Source organism: Xenopus tropicalis, chromosome 6 (genome assembly GCF_000004195.4).
Source record: "Xenopus tropicalis strain Nigerian chromosome 6, UCB_Xtro_10.0, whole genome shotgun sequence".
NCBI lineage: Eukaryota > Metazoa > Chordata > Amphibia > Anura > Pipidae > Xenopus > Xenopus tropicalis.
This window is the reverse complement of record NC_030682.2, coordinates 149,805,884-149,823,044: the sequence shown is the minus strand read 5'-3', so window position 1 is coordinate 149,823,044 and position 17,161 is coordinate 149,805,884. Positions and strand designations below refer to the sequence as shown.

Below are 17,161 nucleotides of genomic sequence, written 5' to 3'. Positions count from 1 at the left end.
TAAGGTAATTTGAGCTAGCAATGGGGTAACTGACCCCAGCAGCCAAAACCTATTGCTCTGTGAGGCTCCAGTTTTATTGTTATTGTTACTTTTTATATCTTATTTTTCTATTCAGCCCCTCCTCAATTCATATTCCAGCCTCTCATCCAAACCACTCCCTGGTTGCTAAGGTAATTTGAGCCCTAGCAACAGGATAACTGACCCCAGCAGCCAAACCCTATTGCTCTGTGAGGCTCCAGTTTTATTGTTATTGTTACTTTTTATATCTTATTTTTCTATTCAGCCCCTCCTCAATTCATATTCCAGCCTCTCATCCAAACCACTCCCTGGTTGCTAAGGTAGTTTGAGCCCTAGCAACAGGATAACCGACCCCGGCAGCCAAACCCTATTGCTCTGTGAGGCTCCAGTTTTATTGTTATTGTTACTTTTTATATCTTATTTTTCTATTCAGCCCCTCCCCTATTCACATATCAGTCTTAAATTCAAATCACACCCTCGTTGCTAAGGTAACTTGGACCCTAGCAACCAAATAGCTGCTGCAATTCAAAAAACCACAAATAAAAAATGAAGACCAATTGCAAACTGATCCCAGCAGCCTAAACCTATTGCTCTGTGAGGCTCCAGTTTTATTGTTATTGTTACTTTTTATTCCTTATCTTTCTATTCAGCCCCTCCCCTATTCATATACCAGTCACGCTCTCAAACCACTCCCTGGTTGCTAAGGTAAATTAGACCCTAGCAACCAGATAACTGCCGAAACTCCAAACGGTAGAGCTGCTGAACAAAAAGTAAAACAATTGAAAAACTACAAATAATAAAAAAATGAAGACCAATTGCAAATTTTCTCAGAATATTACTCTCTATATCGTAGTAAAAGTTACACAAATGTGTTGTTCACCTTTACATTAACTTTCAGTACGATGTAGACAATTTGCAATTGGTCTTCATTTTTTATTATATGTAGTTTTTTAATTGTTTTACTTTTTGTTCAGCAGCTCTCCCATTTGGCATTGCAGCAGTTATCTGGTTGCTAGGGTCTAATCTACCTTAGCGACCCACTGATATCTGGCTGAATATTAGTTTCCCATTGGGCATTGCAGCAACACAGTCCTTACTGGCTGTAGATCAGCTGACCTAGGGCAGTTACACCCCATGCCCCCCCCCCAAAACATAAATCAGCTTGCTTACCGGCATTTCATGGACCGTGGGGGGTCGGCTCCCGTATATCTGGTTAGAGGTTCTGTATAAAGGGTTGTCAGTCTTGGGTCTGAAATGAAACGGAAAGATATTATCCATCTGCCCCCCCTACTGGGTTCTGTTACTATGGTTACTGGCCCATCTGGGCTGTCTACTGGGGCAATTGACCTTGGGTGGAACCTTTATGTGGACGGCCCCCCTCGGATTGTACCATTCTCTGCCGGGCACAGGGGAGTATCGCTGGAAGAGATTTGGGGCAGAGGATTGGGGTGAAGGGGTTCAGGGTTAGGTATTGGGGTATATATATATATATATATATCTTTATACACAGTGTCCCTCCCCAATCATCGCTCCAGAAACCCCGGCTCTCTATTGGCCGTCACTGGAAAAAAATCATTTTAAAGGGGATGTTCACACTTTGCAGTTGGTCTTCATTTTTTTTTGGCGGGTTTCAGTCATTTAGCTTTGTATTTAGCAGCTGGAATTTCAGCAGCCGCCTAGTTGCTAGGGCCCTGGCTACCCTTAGCAACCAGCCAGTGGTTTGAATCTGAGACAGGACTACGAATAGAAGGGGGGACTGAATAAAAATATACGGAATAAAAAAAACCAATAATAACAATGGAAGCTTACAGAGCAGACGGTTGATAAGCTGCCGGGGTCAGTGACCCCCATTTGAAAGAAGTAGAAGAGTTAGGAAAATAGTTTATAAACTATAGACAATAAATAATGAAGACCAACTGCAAACTTGCTTGGAATAGGACATTCTATAACTTGGCTTAAAGGTGAACTCCCCCTTTATTTGTACCATTACTAGTGTAAGCACTGACCATTACATAGCAACCATCACTCAGTTGGCCCTTAGGGGCCCCAGATCTGCCAGTAAAACCCCTACTCCCAGAGTGCATTGCGCCACATACCTGTACCCCCGTCTCCACGTCTCTGGTTGGTTGAACTTGGGGGGCAGAGACTCACTCACCCTGTAGAAGTCGCAGGTTTGGTGGGGGTCGGAGGATGTTCCCTGTGCTGGACTCTCCGACATCTTGGGGTTCCCTTGGGGCAGGAGGCTGGCGGCTTGTGTGAGAAACAACTTCTGTTTAAATAACCACTGACTGCTTGGCAACCGTTGCTAGGAAACCACTAGAGGGCAACCGGAGCTTCCTGCAGTCAGCCATAGCAAAGCGCACAGCCCGCTGTATAACGGGGAGAGTGCAGTTAGCAGTGTGACCAGCAGGTGTCGCTGTGGTACCCGGGAACCTTGAGCTTTCGCTGCCGGAGGAAATGAGTGAGCCGGAAGCGCAGCGCTCAGTGACCTTCCCCTTGTGGGACTCAGCATGGCGGCGTCTGGCCTCACCGGGCTGATAAAGAGAGGTAGGGTCTGTCTCCTCTGCACTCAGGGCTCTGTCTCCTCTGCACTCAGGGCTCTGTCTCCTCTGCACTCAGGGCTCTGTCTCCTCTGCACTCAGGGCTCTGTCTCCTCTGCACTCAGGGCTCTGTCTCTTCTGCACTCAGGGCTCTGTCTCTTCTGCACTCAGGGCTCTGTCTCCTCTGCACTCAGGGCTCTGTCTCCTCTGCACTCAGGGCTCTGTCTCTTCTGCACTCAGGGCTCTGTCTCTTCTGCACTCTCTGTCTCCTCTGACACTCAGGGCTCTGTCTCCTCTGCACTCTCTGCTACGGACAGGTAGGGCTCTGTCTCTTCTGCACTCTCTGCTAGGGACAGGTAGGGTCTGTCTCTTCTGCACTCTCTGCTAGGGACAGGTAGGGTCTGTCTCTTCTGCACTCTCTGCTAGGGACAGGTAGGGTCTGTCTCTTCTGTACTCTCTGCTAGGGACAGGTAGGGTCTGTCTCTTCTGCACTCTCTGGGGCAGTAGGGTCTGTCTCTTCTGCACTCTCTGCTAGGGACAGGTAGGGTCTGTCTCTTCTGCACTCTCTGCTAGGGGCAGGTAGGGCTCTGTCTCTTCTGCACTCTCTGCTAGGGACAGGTAGGGTCTGTCTCTTCTGCACTCTCTGCTAGGGACAGGTAGGGTCTGTCTCTTCTGCACTCTCTGCTAGGGACAGGTAGGGTCTGTCTCTTCTGCACTCTCCGCTAGGGACAGGTAGGGTCTGTCTCTTCTGCACTCTCTGCTAGGGACAGGTAGGGTCTGTCTCTTCTGCACTCTCTGCTAGGGACAGGTAGGGTCTGTCTCTTCTGCACTCTCTGCTAGGGACAGGTAGGGTCTGTCTCTTCTGTACTCTCTGCTAGGGACAGGTAGGGTCTGTCTCTTCTGCACTCTCTGCTAGGGGCAGGTAGGGCTCTGTCTCTTCTGCACTCTCTGCTAGGGACAGGTAGGGTCTGTCTCTTCTGCACTCTCTGCTAGGGGCAGGTAGGGCTCTGTCTCTTCTGCACTCTCTGCTAGGGACAGGTAGGGTCTCTCTCTTCTGCACTCTCTGCTAGGGACAGGTAGGGTCTGTCTCTTCTGCACTCTCCGCTAGGGACAGGTAGGGTCTGTCTCTTCTGCACTCTCCGCTAGGGACAGGTAGGGTCTGTCTCTTCTGCACTCTCTGCTAGGGACAGGTAGGGTCTGTCTCTTCTGCACTCTCTGCTAGGGACAGGTAGGGTCTGTCTCTTCTGCACTCTCCGCTAGGGACAGGTAGGGTCTCTCTCTTCTGCACTCTCCGCTAGGGACAGGTAGGGTCTGTCTCTTCTGCACTCTCTGCTAGGGACAGGTAGGGTCTGTCTCTTCTGCACTCTCTGCTAGGGACAGGTAGGGTCTGTCTCTTCTGCACTCTCTGCTAGGGACAGATAGGGTCTGTCTCTTCTGCACTCTCTGCTAGGGACAGGTAGGGTCTGTCTCTTCTGCACTCTCTGCTAGGGACAGGTAGGGTCTGTCTCTTTTGCACTCTCTGCTAGGGACAGGTAGGGTCTGTCTCTTTTGCACTCTCTGCTAGGGACAGGTAGGGTCTGTCTCTTTTGCACTCTCTGCTAGGGACAGATAGGGTCTGTCTCTTCTGCACTCTCTGCTAGGGACAGGTAGGGTCTGTCTCTTCTGCACTCTCTGCTAGGGGCAGGTAGGGCTCTGTCTCTTCTGCACTCTCTGCTAGGGACAGGTAGGGTCTGTCTCTTCTGCACTCTCTGCTAGGGACAGGTAGGGCTCTGTCTCTTCTGCACTCTCTGCTAGGGAAAGGTAGGGTCTGTCTCCTCTGCACTCTCTGCTAGGGGCAGGTAGGGCTCTGTCTCTTCTGCACTCTCTGCTAGGGACAGGTAGGGTCTGTCTCTTCTGCACTCTCTGCTAGGGACAGGTAGGGTCTGTCTCCTCTGCACTCTCTGCTAGGGACAGGTAGGTCTCTGTTTCTGCACTCTCTGTTAGTGACAGGTAGGTCTCTGCACTCTCTGCTAAGGACAGGTAGGTCTCTGTTTCTGCACTCTGTGTTAGTGACAGGTAGGGCTCTGTCTCTGCACTCTCTGTTAGTGACAGGTAGGTCTCTGCACTCTCTGTTAGTGACAGGTAGGTCTCTGCACTCTCTGTTAGTGACAGGTAGGTCTCTGCACTCTCTGTTAGTGACAGGTAGGTCTCTGCACTCTCTGTTAGTGACAGGTAGGTCTCTTCACTCTCTGTTAGTGACAGGTAGGTCTCTGTCTCTGCACTCTCTGTTAGTGACAGGTAGGTCTCTGTCTCTGCACTCTCTGTTAGTGACAGGTAGGTCTCTGTGGGACTAATGCACATATCATTCCCCTGTTCCGGTGCAGTATTCCCCAGGCTCGGTGCTGCCAGTCTCCAGTCGCCAGTCGGTATCGGGCCGGCCCCTTACCCAGAAGCACTTGGGAGATGTTACGGCGCAGCCCCCGCGGCTCAGCAGCACCCAGAGCCCAGCCCCGCGGGTACGTAACATGGGGCATATTGCACCCTATAGACTATTCCCCATAATACTGAGCTTATCCCCTGCAGGGGGCGCTCCCCCCATAGCCCCATAGAATATAATATATAACCATTATGATTGGCTGCCTCATTAACTGTTTATTCCCTGTTATTCAGACTTCACCCAGAAGCTTTTAGTGGAACCTTTAAAGCACCCGGACTTCTTCAATGTGAAAGAACTGTTCTCCCTCAGGGAATTGTATGATTCCAGAGTCCATCTGGGGCACAAGAAGGGATGTCGCCATCGGTACAGTATAAATATATATATACAGATATACAGAGAGGGAATGCTCTGGGCACACAATAAGCTGTACCCCCATACTGTACTGTCTAAGGGAAACACTATGGCACCTCCCTCCCATATGTATAAATACAAATATACAGAGAAGGAATGTTCTGGGCACACAATAAGCTGTACCCCCATACTGTACTGTCTAAGGGAAACACTATGGCACCCCCTACCCATATGTATAAATACAAATATACAGAGAAGGAATGTTCTGGGCACACAATAAGCTGTACCCCCATACTGTACTGTCTAAGGGAAACACTATGGCACCCCCTACCCATATGTATAAATACAAATATACAGAGAAGGAATGTTCTGGGCACACAATAAGCTGTACCCCCATACTGTACTGTCTAAGGGAAACACTATGGCACCCCCTACCCATATGTATAAATACAAATATACAGAGTAGGAATGCTCTGGGCACCTAACTGACTGATTGTATAACTCTCACCCTAGGCTGATGGAACCCTACCTGTTTGGGTGCCGCTTGGAACAGGATATAATAGACCTGGATCAGACAATGAGGCACCTACAGTTGGCGCTGAACGTCACCGCCCACATCGCTTACCGGAAAGGCGTGATCTTGTTCGTGAGCCGTAACCGGCAGTTCAGCCATCTGATCGAGAGCACCGCCAGGGACTGTGGGGAATACGCCCACACGCGCTACTGGCAGGGGGGGCTGCTCACCAACGCCCCCGTCCAATACGGCGCCGGCGTCCGACTCCCGGACCTGATCGTCTTCCTCAGCACCCTGAACACCGTCTTCGAGCAGCACGTGGCGATCCGCGACGCGGCCAAGATGAACATCCCCACGGTGGGGGTAGTCGACACCAACTGCAACCCCGGCCTCATCACTTACCCCATCCCCGGCAACGACGACTCCGCCCCCGCCATGGAACTCTACTGCCGCCTCTTTAAAATGACCATTAACCGGGCCAAAGAGAAGCGCAAACAGATGGAGCTGCTCCAGGGGCTGCAGAGCAAAATCTCCGAGGCGTAGCCCCTCCCCCCTGCAGAAGCCCCTCCCCTGGGAATTCACTGTAAAAAGGACTTTTTTTTGGTTTCGTGTAATTGCCTAATAAATGTATATATTCACCTTGTTGTGTTACTTGTCCTTTTAAAGGGGAAATTAACCCTTCCGACTGTTTCAGAGAACTTGAGGATCTAATTGGAGGATTCAGTTACTGACCAGAGGGCCCCCCCCCCCCCAGCTCAAACCGCTGCAATGGGGGTCATCATGCGTATCCACGGGGCCCCCATAGGGCTTAGTAGGCAAGTTCAGCCGCTGATTGTCAGCTTATCAGTCCCTTGGGCAGTTAAACTGGGCTCTAATGGGGGAAAAAATTCATTCATAATAAGTCACGCCCCATTTTGTAAAAAAACTACCAATGAGCTGTCCAAACTCCACCCACTCCCCATCAAGACCCGCCCCCTGCTGACCTGGAAATCATATATTCATGTACTTTGGGGCCTCCTGATGGCGGCCAAGAATACAACTGATCCCCCCGCCCCCTACCTGTCCTCCACCAACGGGGTCGTACACAGACCAGGAAGCCAGGACCTGATTGGTCGCTATAGTCATAAATTGGGTTTAGTTCCCCTTTAATAGTGTGGATGAACCTGGGGAGCTAGGGAAAAGTTTTATCAAACAGATCCCCTTTAAATGGCAGATGGTGGGGCATATACACCCATGGGGGGGGGGGGGTCCTTTCTAAGAACTGGGTAATAAAATGCCCTACAGCTGTTTTTTTTTACAATAGGGACAGTTCCCCTTTAATCTATAGCAGCCCCGAGCCCTCAAGTGTCATTCACTGGATTATTTGCAGCTGCCCAAAGATGTGCATTAAAGGGGCAGTTAGCCTATAAATGAACTTTCAGTATGTTGTTCACACTCATTTGGGATGCCAGCAGTCATGAGGTTGCTAGGGTCCCACTTACCGTAGCAACCAGTTTTAATTTCAGAGTGAATATGAAGATGAATATCACAGGTTGTGAAGGGTAAGCAATAAATAAACTAGGGGGGGATTTGGGGTGAGTGCTTATTTGTGCCCTGGGTACCCCTGGAACTATAGCGGGGTGACTGTTACCCCAATGTTTCTATATATCTGTAACCTTGTTATGGGCTAAGGGGGCCCAGCCTGAAGGCCAGTTAGGGGGGATTTGGGGTGAGTGCTTATTTGTGCCCTGGGTACCCCTGGAACTATAGCGGGGTGACTGTTACCCCAATGTTTCTATATATCTGTAACCTTGTTATGGGCTAAGGGGGCCCAGCCTGAAGGCCAGTTAGGGGGGGATTTGGGGTGAGTGCTTATTTGTACCCTGGGTACCCCTGGAACTATAGCAGGGTGACTGTTACCCCAATGTTTCTATATATCTGTAACCTTGTTATGGGCTAAGGGGGCCCAGCCTGAAGGCCAGTTAGGGGGGGATTTGGGGTGAGTATTTGTGCCCTGGGTACCCCTGGAACTATAGCGGGGTGACTGTTACCCCAATGTTTCTATATATCTGTAACCTTGTTATGGGCCAAGCTAAAACCACAAATGGAAAATGAAGACCAACCGCAAATTGTCTCAGAATATCACTCTCTTCATCCTGCTAAAAGTACAACCCCTTTAATATATAAAATGTATTTTTCACCTTTTCAATCTTGCAGTCTAGATTTTCTGTTGATGTATCTGTTCAATTGAATAAAGAGAATTTGAAATATGGACTACATTGAAACGTGTTGTGTTTAGCGACATCTAGTGGACAAAGGTGGTGTCTGCGCTGTGAATAAATGTTATTTGCGTTTTATTTTGACCCTTCTTGTGCCCCGTAGGCAGCCATTTATATTCTCTCCCCGGAACACGTGTCGGTCTTTCTGTGCGGAGCTGGGAGGGAGGGAGTCGCACTGTGGGAGCTGGAACAGCAGCGTTGGGGGAATGGCGCCTCCCTGCCTGTGGGGCCTCAGGTAAGGATTGTATTGGGGTTTGGGGGTGATCCAAGCAGCCTGACTGCGCTTTATTGGCTTGAAATATGTCTGTTTATTGTGCTGGCGATTGGGGGTTATACAGGGAACTGAGTATCACTCATGTATTATAAGGGATAATGTACCCCCTACTGTAAATGATAAGGATATTAGCAGTCACTGAGGGGTTCTGTGCCCCCCATATAAAGGCACAAGGCTGCAGGCTGAGTTATACAGGGAACTGAGTATCACTCATGTATTATAAGGGATAATGTACCCCCTACTGTAAATGATAAGGATATTAGCAGTCACTGAGGGGTTCTGTGCCCATATAAAGGCACAAGGCTGCAGGCTGAGTTATACAGGGAACTCTGAGTATCACTCATGTATTATAAGGGATAATGTACCCCCTACTGTAAATGATAAGGATATTAGCAGTCACTGAGGGGTTCTGTGCCCCCCATATAAAGGCACAAGGCTGCAGGCTGAGTTATACAGGGAACTCTGAGTATCACTCATGTATTATAAGGGATAATGTACCCCCTACTGTAAATGATAAGGATATTAGCAGTCACTGAGGGGTTCTGTGCCCATATAAAGGCACAAGGCTGCAGGCTGAGTTATACAGGGAACTCTGAGTATCACTCATGTATTATAAGGGATAATGTACCCCCTAATAGGATATAGTGGGGGGGGGGGGTTACATACATGTTGGTGTGTATTTGCCCCTAGAGGCGTTACAGGCGTGTGCCCCGTTACACGTCTGTGTCATTAGGTGGCATAGAGGGAAATGGCTGTGTCTACACTCGGTGCTCTAACCTGTGGGTACTAAGAATGATTAGCAGCCAGACATTTGCACTATTACCAATGTTGGGGGTGAATCTGGCGGCTTCTGCTACATAGTTTCAGGAGTCGGGTCCAGCAGTGCAGATAACGTCTTGTTTCTGTTTCAAAGAATCCAATTAATTCCCCGATTTCTCTTTTCAGGTCGGTGAGAAGCTGTTGGACCCCCGGTTCCGGTAGGTTCTATATTCACTTTCGGGTTCCGTTGCCCCTAGAGGCGTTGCAGGTTGCGCTGTACGTGTGGCACTTGCGTCATTAGGCGGCAGAGACAAACCCACGGCTGAGTCTACGCTCGGGGCCCTGACTGTGGGCAGTCTGAATGGTTTCCAGCCGAACACTACTTATCCCTATTCCCCGGCTTCTATAGGGGCTTGCTGAGCATGCTGGGAACTGTGTGTGGGGGGGGGGGGTATTTATGCTGGAAATGCATGGCAGTTGTTAACATTGGGTCCCTGGCTGTAGTTGGAAAATATATATATAATATTATATATACTCCCTGTATTCTTCAACCTATAATATATCTGAGAATTAGATTCAGTACTAGTTAGCAGGGTACTAGTTACTAGTTAACACCCCTCCCCAACACCCCGGGTTGTGAGCCATGCCAGCTGTATACAATAGTGGCCCCAACAGGCTCCCATAGCTCTAACCTGTACTGTTACCATTGGCTATGCCCTTCCCTGACCAGTAGAGGGAGCTCCTGTATAATCCCTAACAGGCTTCAGGCCCATCTGGGACCTTTCTTGCTACAGTCGTCTGTGTTTAAATGAAAGTAATTAAATAATATATTACCCATAATCCCTTCCTGTATCCTAAAAAGGGACCTTTAATGGCTCTGGGTCTTGTTAATGGTCTTCTGAGGGTCTCGCTGCCCATCTTAATGATTTCCATTCTCTGCCTTTAGGTGAAAAGTCACAATATCTGCCTCCACTTGTTGGGAATCCGAAGGGCCACAGATGGGATCACAAGGACGGTGGTGATGGTATAGATTGTGTGCCCAGAACATTCCTTCTCTGTATATTTGTATTTATACATATGGGTAGGGGGTGCCATAGTGTTTCCCTTAGACAGTACAGTATGGGGGTACAGCTTATTGTGTGCCCAGAACATTCCCTCTCTGTATATTTGTATTTATACATATGGGAGGGAGGTGCCATAGTGTTTCCCTTAGACAGTACAGTATGGGGGTACAGCTTATTGTGTGCCCAGAACATTCCTTCTCTGTATATTTGTATTTATAATTTATTTATTTGCTAATAAATATAATTAAATACCTGCCTATTGTGTTGATTTTCTATATTGGGGGAGGGGTCAGTGCTGGGGTATTTGAGAAACAGCCTTTATGTTGCCTTTAAACTGTGCCAGGCCCTGGACGTGCACCCTGGGAGTCGTGTATAGCCTGGCTCTGCGCCTGTTTGTGCTAATTTGCCCCCCCCCCAGGGAGCCAATGAGACGCAGGAAGATTAATAGCGCAGCGGAATGTGGCGCCTCCTAAACGGTGTAACATTTCCTCATTAAGTGCCCGTTATTGGGGCCAAAGGTGTGATTAGCGGCAGCGCCAAGTAGTTAATTGGTGAAAGTCTCCTAATGGGAACGGTGTCCTGGGGGAATGATAAGTCTCCTGTATGGGCAGCGCTTCCACTCCAACGGGACTCTCTGCAGCCGAGACCCAGAACATAGGGACCCCAGTAGCCCTCTGTGTCTCCCCATTCTGTATGTGCCCCTCACCTTCCCCTCTGTCTGGGCAGGGTCCCTCTGTGTCTCCCCATTCTGTATGTGCCCCTCACCTTCCCCTCTGTCTGGGCAGGGTCCCTCTGTGTCTCCCCATTCTGTATGTGCCCCTCACCTTCCCCTCTGTCTGGGCAGGGTCCCTCTGTGTCTCCCCATTCTGTATGTGCCCCTCACCTTCCCCTCTGTCTGGGCAGGGTCCCTCTGTGTCTCCCCATTCTGTATGTGCCCCTCACCTTCCCCTCTGTCTGGGCAGGGTCCCTCTGTGTCTCCCCATTCTGTATGTGCCCCCCACCTTCCCCTCTGTCTGGGCAGGGTCCCTCTGTGTCTCCCCATTCTGTATGTGCCCCTCGCCTTCCCCTCTGTCTGGGCAGGGTCCCTCTGTGTCTCCCCATTCTGTATGTGCCCCTTGCCCCCTAAGCAAACTGTGGCAGAAGCACTTTACCCAATATTCCACTAGAGGGCACTGTGGGGTTATATATACAATATATTGTTTCTCTCCTGGCAACATTGTATGTTCTAATTAGAATTTCAATTTTTTTTAATTAAAATATGGGTTTCTAATGAAGCAACAGTTCTCACCATCTCTCTGTTCTCACAATCTCCTCTTGTCAAATCCTCCCCACACACAGACTGTTTAGATCTGGAGAATGACCGGCCTCAGACCCTTCCTTACCGGCCTTTTGCACCTATTATTATATTGACCATGGCAGTGTTTGAGCCATTAGGGGGCGCTGTTTAATGGGAACCCTCAAGAAAAACAAAATGAATATACAAAAATTGCTTGTTGTGTTTCTGAGCAACTTTATATTTTTCCCCCTTAATTTAACAGTTGAAACAGGGAATATACCAGGTTTGAAACAACTGCGCCACCTGCTGGTCATTTGGCCAAACTGCTACAGTTGGTAGAAAATGAAGTTGGTGAGCAGAGAAGAGTCACCGGATGTTTATCTGGTCAGAAGAGCAACATGTTCCTTTTCTTTACATTAATCCCTGACTCTGCTCGGTTTACTCAAGTGACTACAAATCCCAGCATCCTCTGCTACATCGACAACTGCCATGCAAAGCGTCTAGTTGTATATCCCAATGACTGGAGGAGGAAACCATTTCTTAAATCTGAAGGGTTAATAAATGACTATGCCCCACCCCTCACAACTCCATGACATAAAATAACCTTTACCGGCAACTGAGGTTGCCATAGAAATAAAGTGTGTGTCTGCCGTCTCCGGAGCTCCAGCTCCAACTAATATTGGGAAATGAATGCGGGGGAGATTGTGCCATTTAGCTAATAACAAGGGGCAGATGTTTTTTTTTCTGGAGAGGGAACCTCCCCACTTGCATTATTTACCCCCCCCGTACCCTGATGTGCAACTGTATAGAGTTAGTACCAATCACATAAAAGCCATTTATTTACAATTGTCTGTAGAGTTACAGCATTTTAGATGATGGACGTAGCAATGGTTCAGCCTGCAAATCCAGACGTAACAATAGTTCAGCCTACATAACCAGACGGAAAAGAATGGTTCAGCCTAGAAATACAGACGTCACAATGGTTCAGCCTGCAAATCCAGACGTCACAATAGTTCAGCCTACATAACCAGACGGAAAAGAATGGTTCAGCCTAGAAATACAGACGTCACAATGGTTCAGCCTGCAAATCCAGACGTCACAATAGTTCAGCCTACATAACCAGACCGAAAAGAATGGTTCAGCCTAGAAATACAGACGTCACAATGGTTCAGCCTGCAAATCCAGACGTCACAATAGTTCAGCCTACATAACCAGACCGAAAAGAATGGTTCAGCCTAGAAATACAGACGTCACAATGGTTCAGCCTGCAAATCCAGACGTCACAATAGTTCAGCCTACATAACCAGACCGAAAAGAATGGTTCAGCCTAGAAATACAGACGTCACAATGGTTCAGCCTGCAAATACAGACGTCACAATAGTTCAGCCTACAAAACCAGACCGAAAACAATGGTTCAGCCTAGAAATCCAGACATCACAATGGTTCAGCCTGCAAATACAGACGTCACAATAGTTCAGCCTACATAACCAGACCGAAAACAATGGTTCAGCCTAGAAATCCAGACGTCACAATGGTTCAGCCTGCAAATACAGACGTTAACAATGGTTCAGCCTAGAAATACAGACGTCACAATGGTTCAGCCTGCAAATCCAGACGTCACAATGGTTCAGCCTACATAACCAGACCGAAAAGAATGGTTCAGCCTAGAAATACAGACGTCACAATGGTTCAGCCTGCAAATACAGACGTCACAATAGTTCAGCCTACAAAACCAGACCGAAAACAATGGTTCAGCCTAGAAATCCAGACATCACAATGGTTCAGCCTGCAAATACAGACGTCACAATAGTTCAGCCTACATAACCAGACCGAAAACAATGGTTCAGCCTAGAAATCCAGACGTCACAATGGTTCAGCCTGCAAATACAGACGTCACAATGGTTCAGCCTGCAAATACAGACTGAAAACAATGATTCAGCCTAGAAATCCAGATGTCACAATGGTTCAGTCTGCAAATACAGACGTCACAATGGTTTAGCCTGCAAATACAGACGTCACAATAGTTCAGCCTACATAACCAGACCGAAAACAATGGTTCAGCCTAGAAATCCAGACCGAAAACAATGGTTCAGCCTAGAAATCCAGACCGAAAACAATGGTTCAGCCTGCAAATCCAAATGTCACAACGGTTCAGCCTACAAATCCAGACCAAAAACAATGGTTCACCCTGCAAATCCAGATGTCACAATCGTTCATCATACAAATCAAGAACGTCACAATGGCTCAGCCTGCAAATCCAAATGCAACAACAGTTCAGCCTGAAATCCAGACTAAAAACAATGGTTCAGCCTAGAAATCCAGAAGTCACAATGGTTCAGCCTAGAAATCCAGAAGTCACAATGGTTCAGCCTACAAATCAAGAATGTCACAATGGTTTAGCCTGCAAAACCAAATGTCACAACGGTTCCGCCTGCAATTAAGACCAAAAACAATGGTTCAGCCTGCAAATCCAGACGTAACAATGGTTCAGCCTGCAATCCCAAACAAGAGCCTCAACCGGCCAACCATAGCCACCTCTGCAGGTCCTTCAAAGAAAATGAAGATGTTCTCTTGTCTCGTTGGGTTCCTGTGACCTTGTAGCCCTCGGTGGGGAATGATCAGTCAGGAATATTTGGTGTTGGAGATCTTCTTCCAGAGCAGAGTCTTGAGGTTGTTCAAGATGAGAGAATGGTGGACCTCCATCTGGCTGGCCAAGCCGCTGAGGGTCATACAAGTCCGCAGCTGCTTCTGTAGCTCCTCCCTTAGGTCAGAGGGGGAGCCGTAGAGCAGGTAGTCCTGGAGCAGTTGGCAGGCCTTGGCCAGGTTGGGTTGGATGACGTCGTTCCGGCACTGCTTCATAAGTTTGTCGCAGGCCGCGGTGCAGTCGCTCCCGAAGGTGCAGTCGGAGTTCTGCTCGCAGTGGCGCCCCTTGAGGAAACCACGGATGGTCATTTCGGTGGCCACCTTCCGCAGGTCCACCACCTTGAAGTCGTACTTCTCGTTGTAGCCGATGTTCTTGAAGCTGGAGTCGCAGATGAAGAAGCTGCCGTAGGTTCCGTGGAATATCTCCTCCACGAACTCCAACAGGCCGATGGCGATCTTGGCCCTCCGCGGCCAGGCGGGGGCGCACCACTGGTGGACGAGTCGGTGCACGGGGGACGGCAGCAGAGTCTGGAGGAACCCGGGGATCTGAGAGCCATAGAGGGAATCGTGGGGGATCTTCTCCGTCACGTACAGGTCCCCGCAGTGGCCAAGCAGCTGAGATGTGTGCTCCTTCTCCCGCAGGGAAAGCATCAGCAGGATCTCGTTGAGGTGGAGCAGAGCCCAAATGGACTTGGCTTCGGCCAGCGACACCTTCCCGTCGTTGTTGACGTCGGCCATGGTCAGAATCTGACTCACCAAGGCAGTGAGGGACACCTGCTCCCCCAAGTTGGCCTGGGATGGGAAAAAAGACATAAAATTAGTGGAAAGTCCAAGATATTAGGAGCTTTTATACTAAAATAATGATTCTGAAACAACAGCACCACCTGCTGGGCATTACAGCTGAGCGGTCACAGCCAGCAGAATATTATGTTAGTGAGAAAAGGAAAGTCTCTTGTGATGTTGCTCTGCTGAGAGTTATGTGTAACTGTCACTGTGTGTCCCTTTCCCTTCCCTGCACTGCTGGTTCTGACTCCTGATACAACTCCCCAATATCCATTCATCCCTCATTCTCACTGGGTTTATAGTTATGTGTAACTGTCACTGTGTCTGTCCCTTTCCCTTCCCTGCACTGCTGGTTCTGACTCCTGATACAACTCCCCAATACCCATTCATCCCTCATTCTCACTGGGTTTATAGTTATGTGTAACTGTCACTGTGTCTGTCCCTTTCCCTTCCCTGCACTGCTGGTTCTGACTCCTGATACAACTCCCCAATATCCATTCATTCCTCATTCTCACTGGGTTTATAGTTATGTGTAACTGTCACTGTGTCTGTCCCTTTCCCTTCCCTGCACTGCTGGTTCTGACTCCTGATACAACTCCCCAATATCCATTCATCCCTCATTCTCACTGGGTTTATAGTTATGTGTAACTGTCACTGTGTCTGTCCCTTTCCCTTTCCCTGCACTGCTGGTTCTGACTCCTGATACAAATTCTTAGGGGCCCTTAAGGGTTGTACAGCCTCTGTAAGGAGTCGGTGCGGGAGAGTAAAATTCAGGAATAAAATCGGCCCATTTGTCCGTATCTGACTGTCGGCCTCGCTGAGTTTAAAGCCCAGACTCCCCGGAGAGGAACATTTATTTCAGTCGGAGTATTACTTGCCCTTTATCTCCCAGTTCCTATCCCTCTCCTATAAAATCCATAAATATATGTAAGTTCTCCCGCCGGTGCCGAGTCTAATATTCAGATCCCGTCGCTAACGAGGCGCTAAATCCCAGCATTCTCTGTCATGTTAGCAAGGGATGCTGGGAGCTGTAGTCAGATCACAGAGGCGGAGTCTTAAACACCATGTGATTAAACCATTTAGCTTTACACATAGGGCTGGCACCTTTTGTAGCGGCTAGCTCAGGGCAGGAGGGCGGGGCATCACATCACATGGGCGGGACTATAATATCACATGGGCGGGACTATAACATTGCAGGGGCGGGGCTATGACATTAATCTTAAAGAGTCCTGCCCAGTTTTCCACATTGGCAAAACCAGACGGGTGGCCACCCCACCTCCACAGGGGACCCCAGTTATTAATCTAACACCTACTTGGGCCAATTAAACCAAAAAAAGTGCCTAATTAAATTCCCTGCATGGCCACACCCCCCAAATTGACCAATTACGTGCAGATCATGCCCGCAATCCTCCAAAACCCCACCCACACTGAAGCAAGCCCAACCCCCTCTGTCACAGGACTTCAAACTCAACTCCCCCCCCATCAAGGTTCAGACTGGGGGGCACAGGGCCCAACAGGGCTACTGCCTCTGGGGCCCCTGCACCCCCCAATGGGCCCCCGCTGGGGCGGCTTGGGGAACCCCCCTTCGGGGATCGGGTCTGGTCTGTCGGGCCCACCGGGTTTTTCCCCACTCCGACCCTTCCCCCATCCCCCCCAATGGAGGACCTTCTCAAGGACCAGCAACCTAACTCAAGGAACATCCAGTGCTTGAAATTTAAACTTGTAGCTGGTTGCTAAGGGTTAATTACCCTACCAACCAGGAAGCAGCAGTGAAAATGAGTAGTAGAGGGCCCAGCTTGGATGCCTAGGGGCCCCCCACCGCAGTTGTGAGGTCCTACTCCCACGCCTTGTTGCCACAATGAAGGGGGGGAGGGACTACCAAGGAGTGCGGACCTGGGTCGGTGGGGGCCACGGGACCCACTGGGTTTTTTCCTGGTCCCCCACCGGCCTAGTCCGACCCTGGACTTAATCTATTGGTTTGTGGGGGACACTGACCCCCCCATGATATCTAGACAGCATTTTAACCAAACAAAATGAATAATAAAGACCAACTGAAACGTTGCTAAGAATAAACCCATCTAGAAACGGCCCTCATTGCCCCCCCCCCCCAGACGGGACTCACCTTTAGGAAATTTCCCAGCATCTCCTTGAATTCATCCATGGAGGTCCCGCGGGTGGGCTTGTCGAACAGAACCAGTTCCCTGCGGGGGGGGCTGTCCGGGTTGCTGTCCGCTTTCAGAGTCTCCTCCACGCCGCATTTGATAA

The 17,161-nt window shown here is 49.2% G+C and overlaps 3 protein-coding genes, 1 long non-coding RNA gene and 2 other non-coding genes across 6 annotated transcripts; 4 read left to right on the top strand and 2 right to left on the bottom strand.

Moving 5' to 3' along the window:
- Positions 1-1,128: 1,128 nt before the first annotated feature.
- Positions 1,129-2,356, bottom strand: LOC116411510 (UPF0691 protein C9orf116 homolog). Its single transcript, XM_031903867.1, has 2 exons — positions 2,115-2,356; positions 1,129-1,267 (listed from the first exon to the last, which is right to left on the bottom strand). Exons 1-2 carry the CDS (start codon positions 2,234-2,236, stop codon positions 1,144-1,146), a joined length of 246 nt encoding a protein of 81 aa, XP_031759727.1. The 5' UTR covers positions 2,237-2,356; the 3' UTR covers positions 1,129-1,143.
- A 101-nt stretch (positions 2,357-2,457) lies between these two features.
- LOC116411507 (28S ribosomal protein S2, mitochondrial-like) lies at positions 2,458-6,478 on the top strand. The gene is made up of 4 exons (XM_031903864.1): positions 2,458-2,565; positions 4,922-5,053; positions 5,208-5,337; positions 5,839-6,478. The coding sequence occupies exons 1-4, from the start codon at positions 2,529-2,531 to the stop codon at positions 6,380-6,382; spliced, it is 843 nt and encodes a 280-aa protein (XP_031759724.1). The 5' UTR covers positions 2,458-2,528; the 3' UTR covers positions 6,383-6,478.
- A 1,750-nt stretch (positions 6,479-8,228) lies between these two features.
- LOC105948270 lies at positions 8,229-10,238 on the top strand. The gene is made up of 3 exons (XR_001171704.3): positions 8,229-8,332; positions 9,317-9,348; positions 10,077-10,238. It is a non-coding gene; the product is annotated as an uncharacterized LOC105948270 (long non-coding RNA).
- Positions 9,051-9,183, top strand: LOC116411850. The gene has a single exon (XR_004223398.1). It is a non-coding gene; the product is annotated as a small nucleolar RNA SNORA17 (small nucleolar RNA).
- On the top strand, positions 9,377-9,511 carry LOC116411851. The gene has a single exon (XR_004223399.1). It is a non-coding gene; the product is annotated as a small nucleolar RNA SNORA17 (small nucleolar RNA).
- A 3,160-nt stretch (positions 10,239-13,398) lies between the features above and the next one.
- On the bottom strand, positions 13,399-17,159 carry LOC116411756 (divergent protein kinase domain 1B-like; the record flags this gene model as incomplete). The annotated part of the gene is made up of 2 exons (XM_031904611.1): positions 13,399-14,905; positions 17,019-17,159. Coding segments are annotated over 2 exons (954 nt in total), but the record flags the coding sequence as incomplete, so codon positions are not given.
- Between the last annotated feature and the right edge of the window lie 2 nt (positions 17,160-17,161).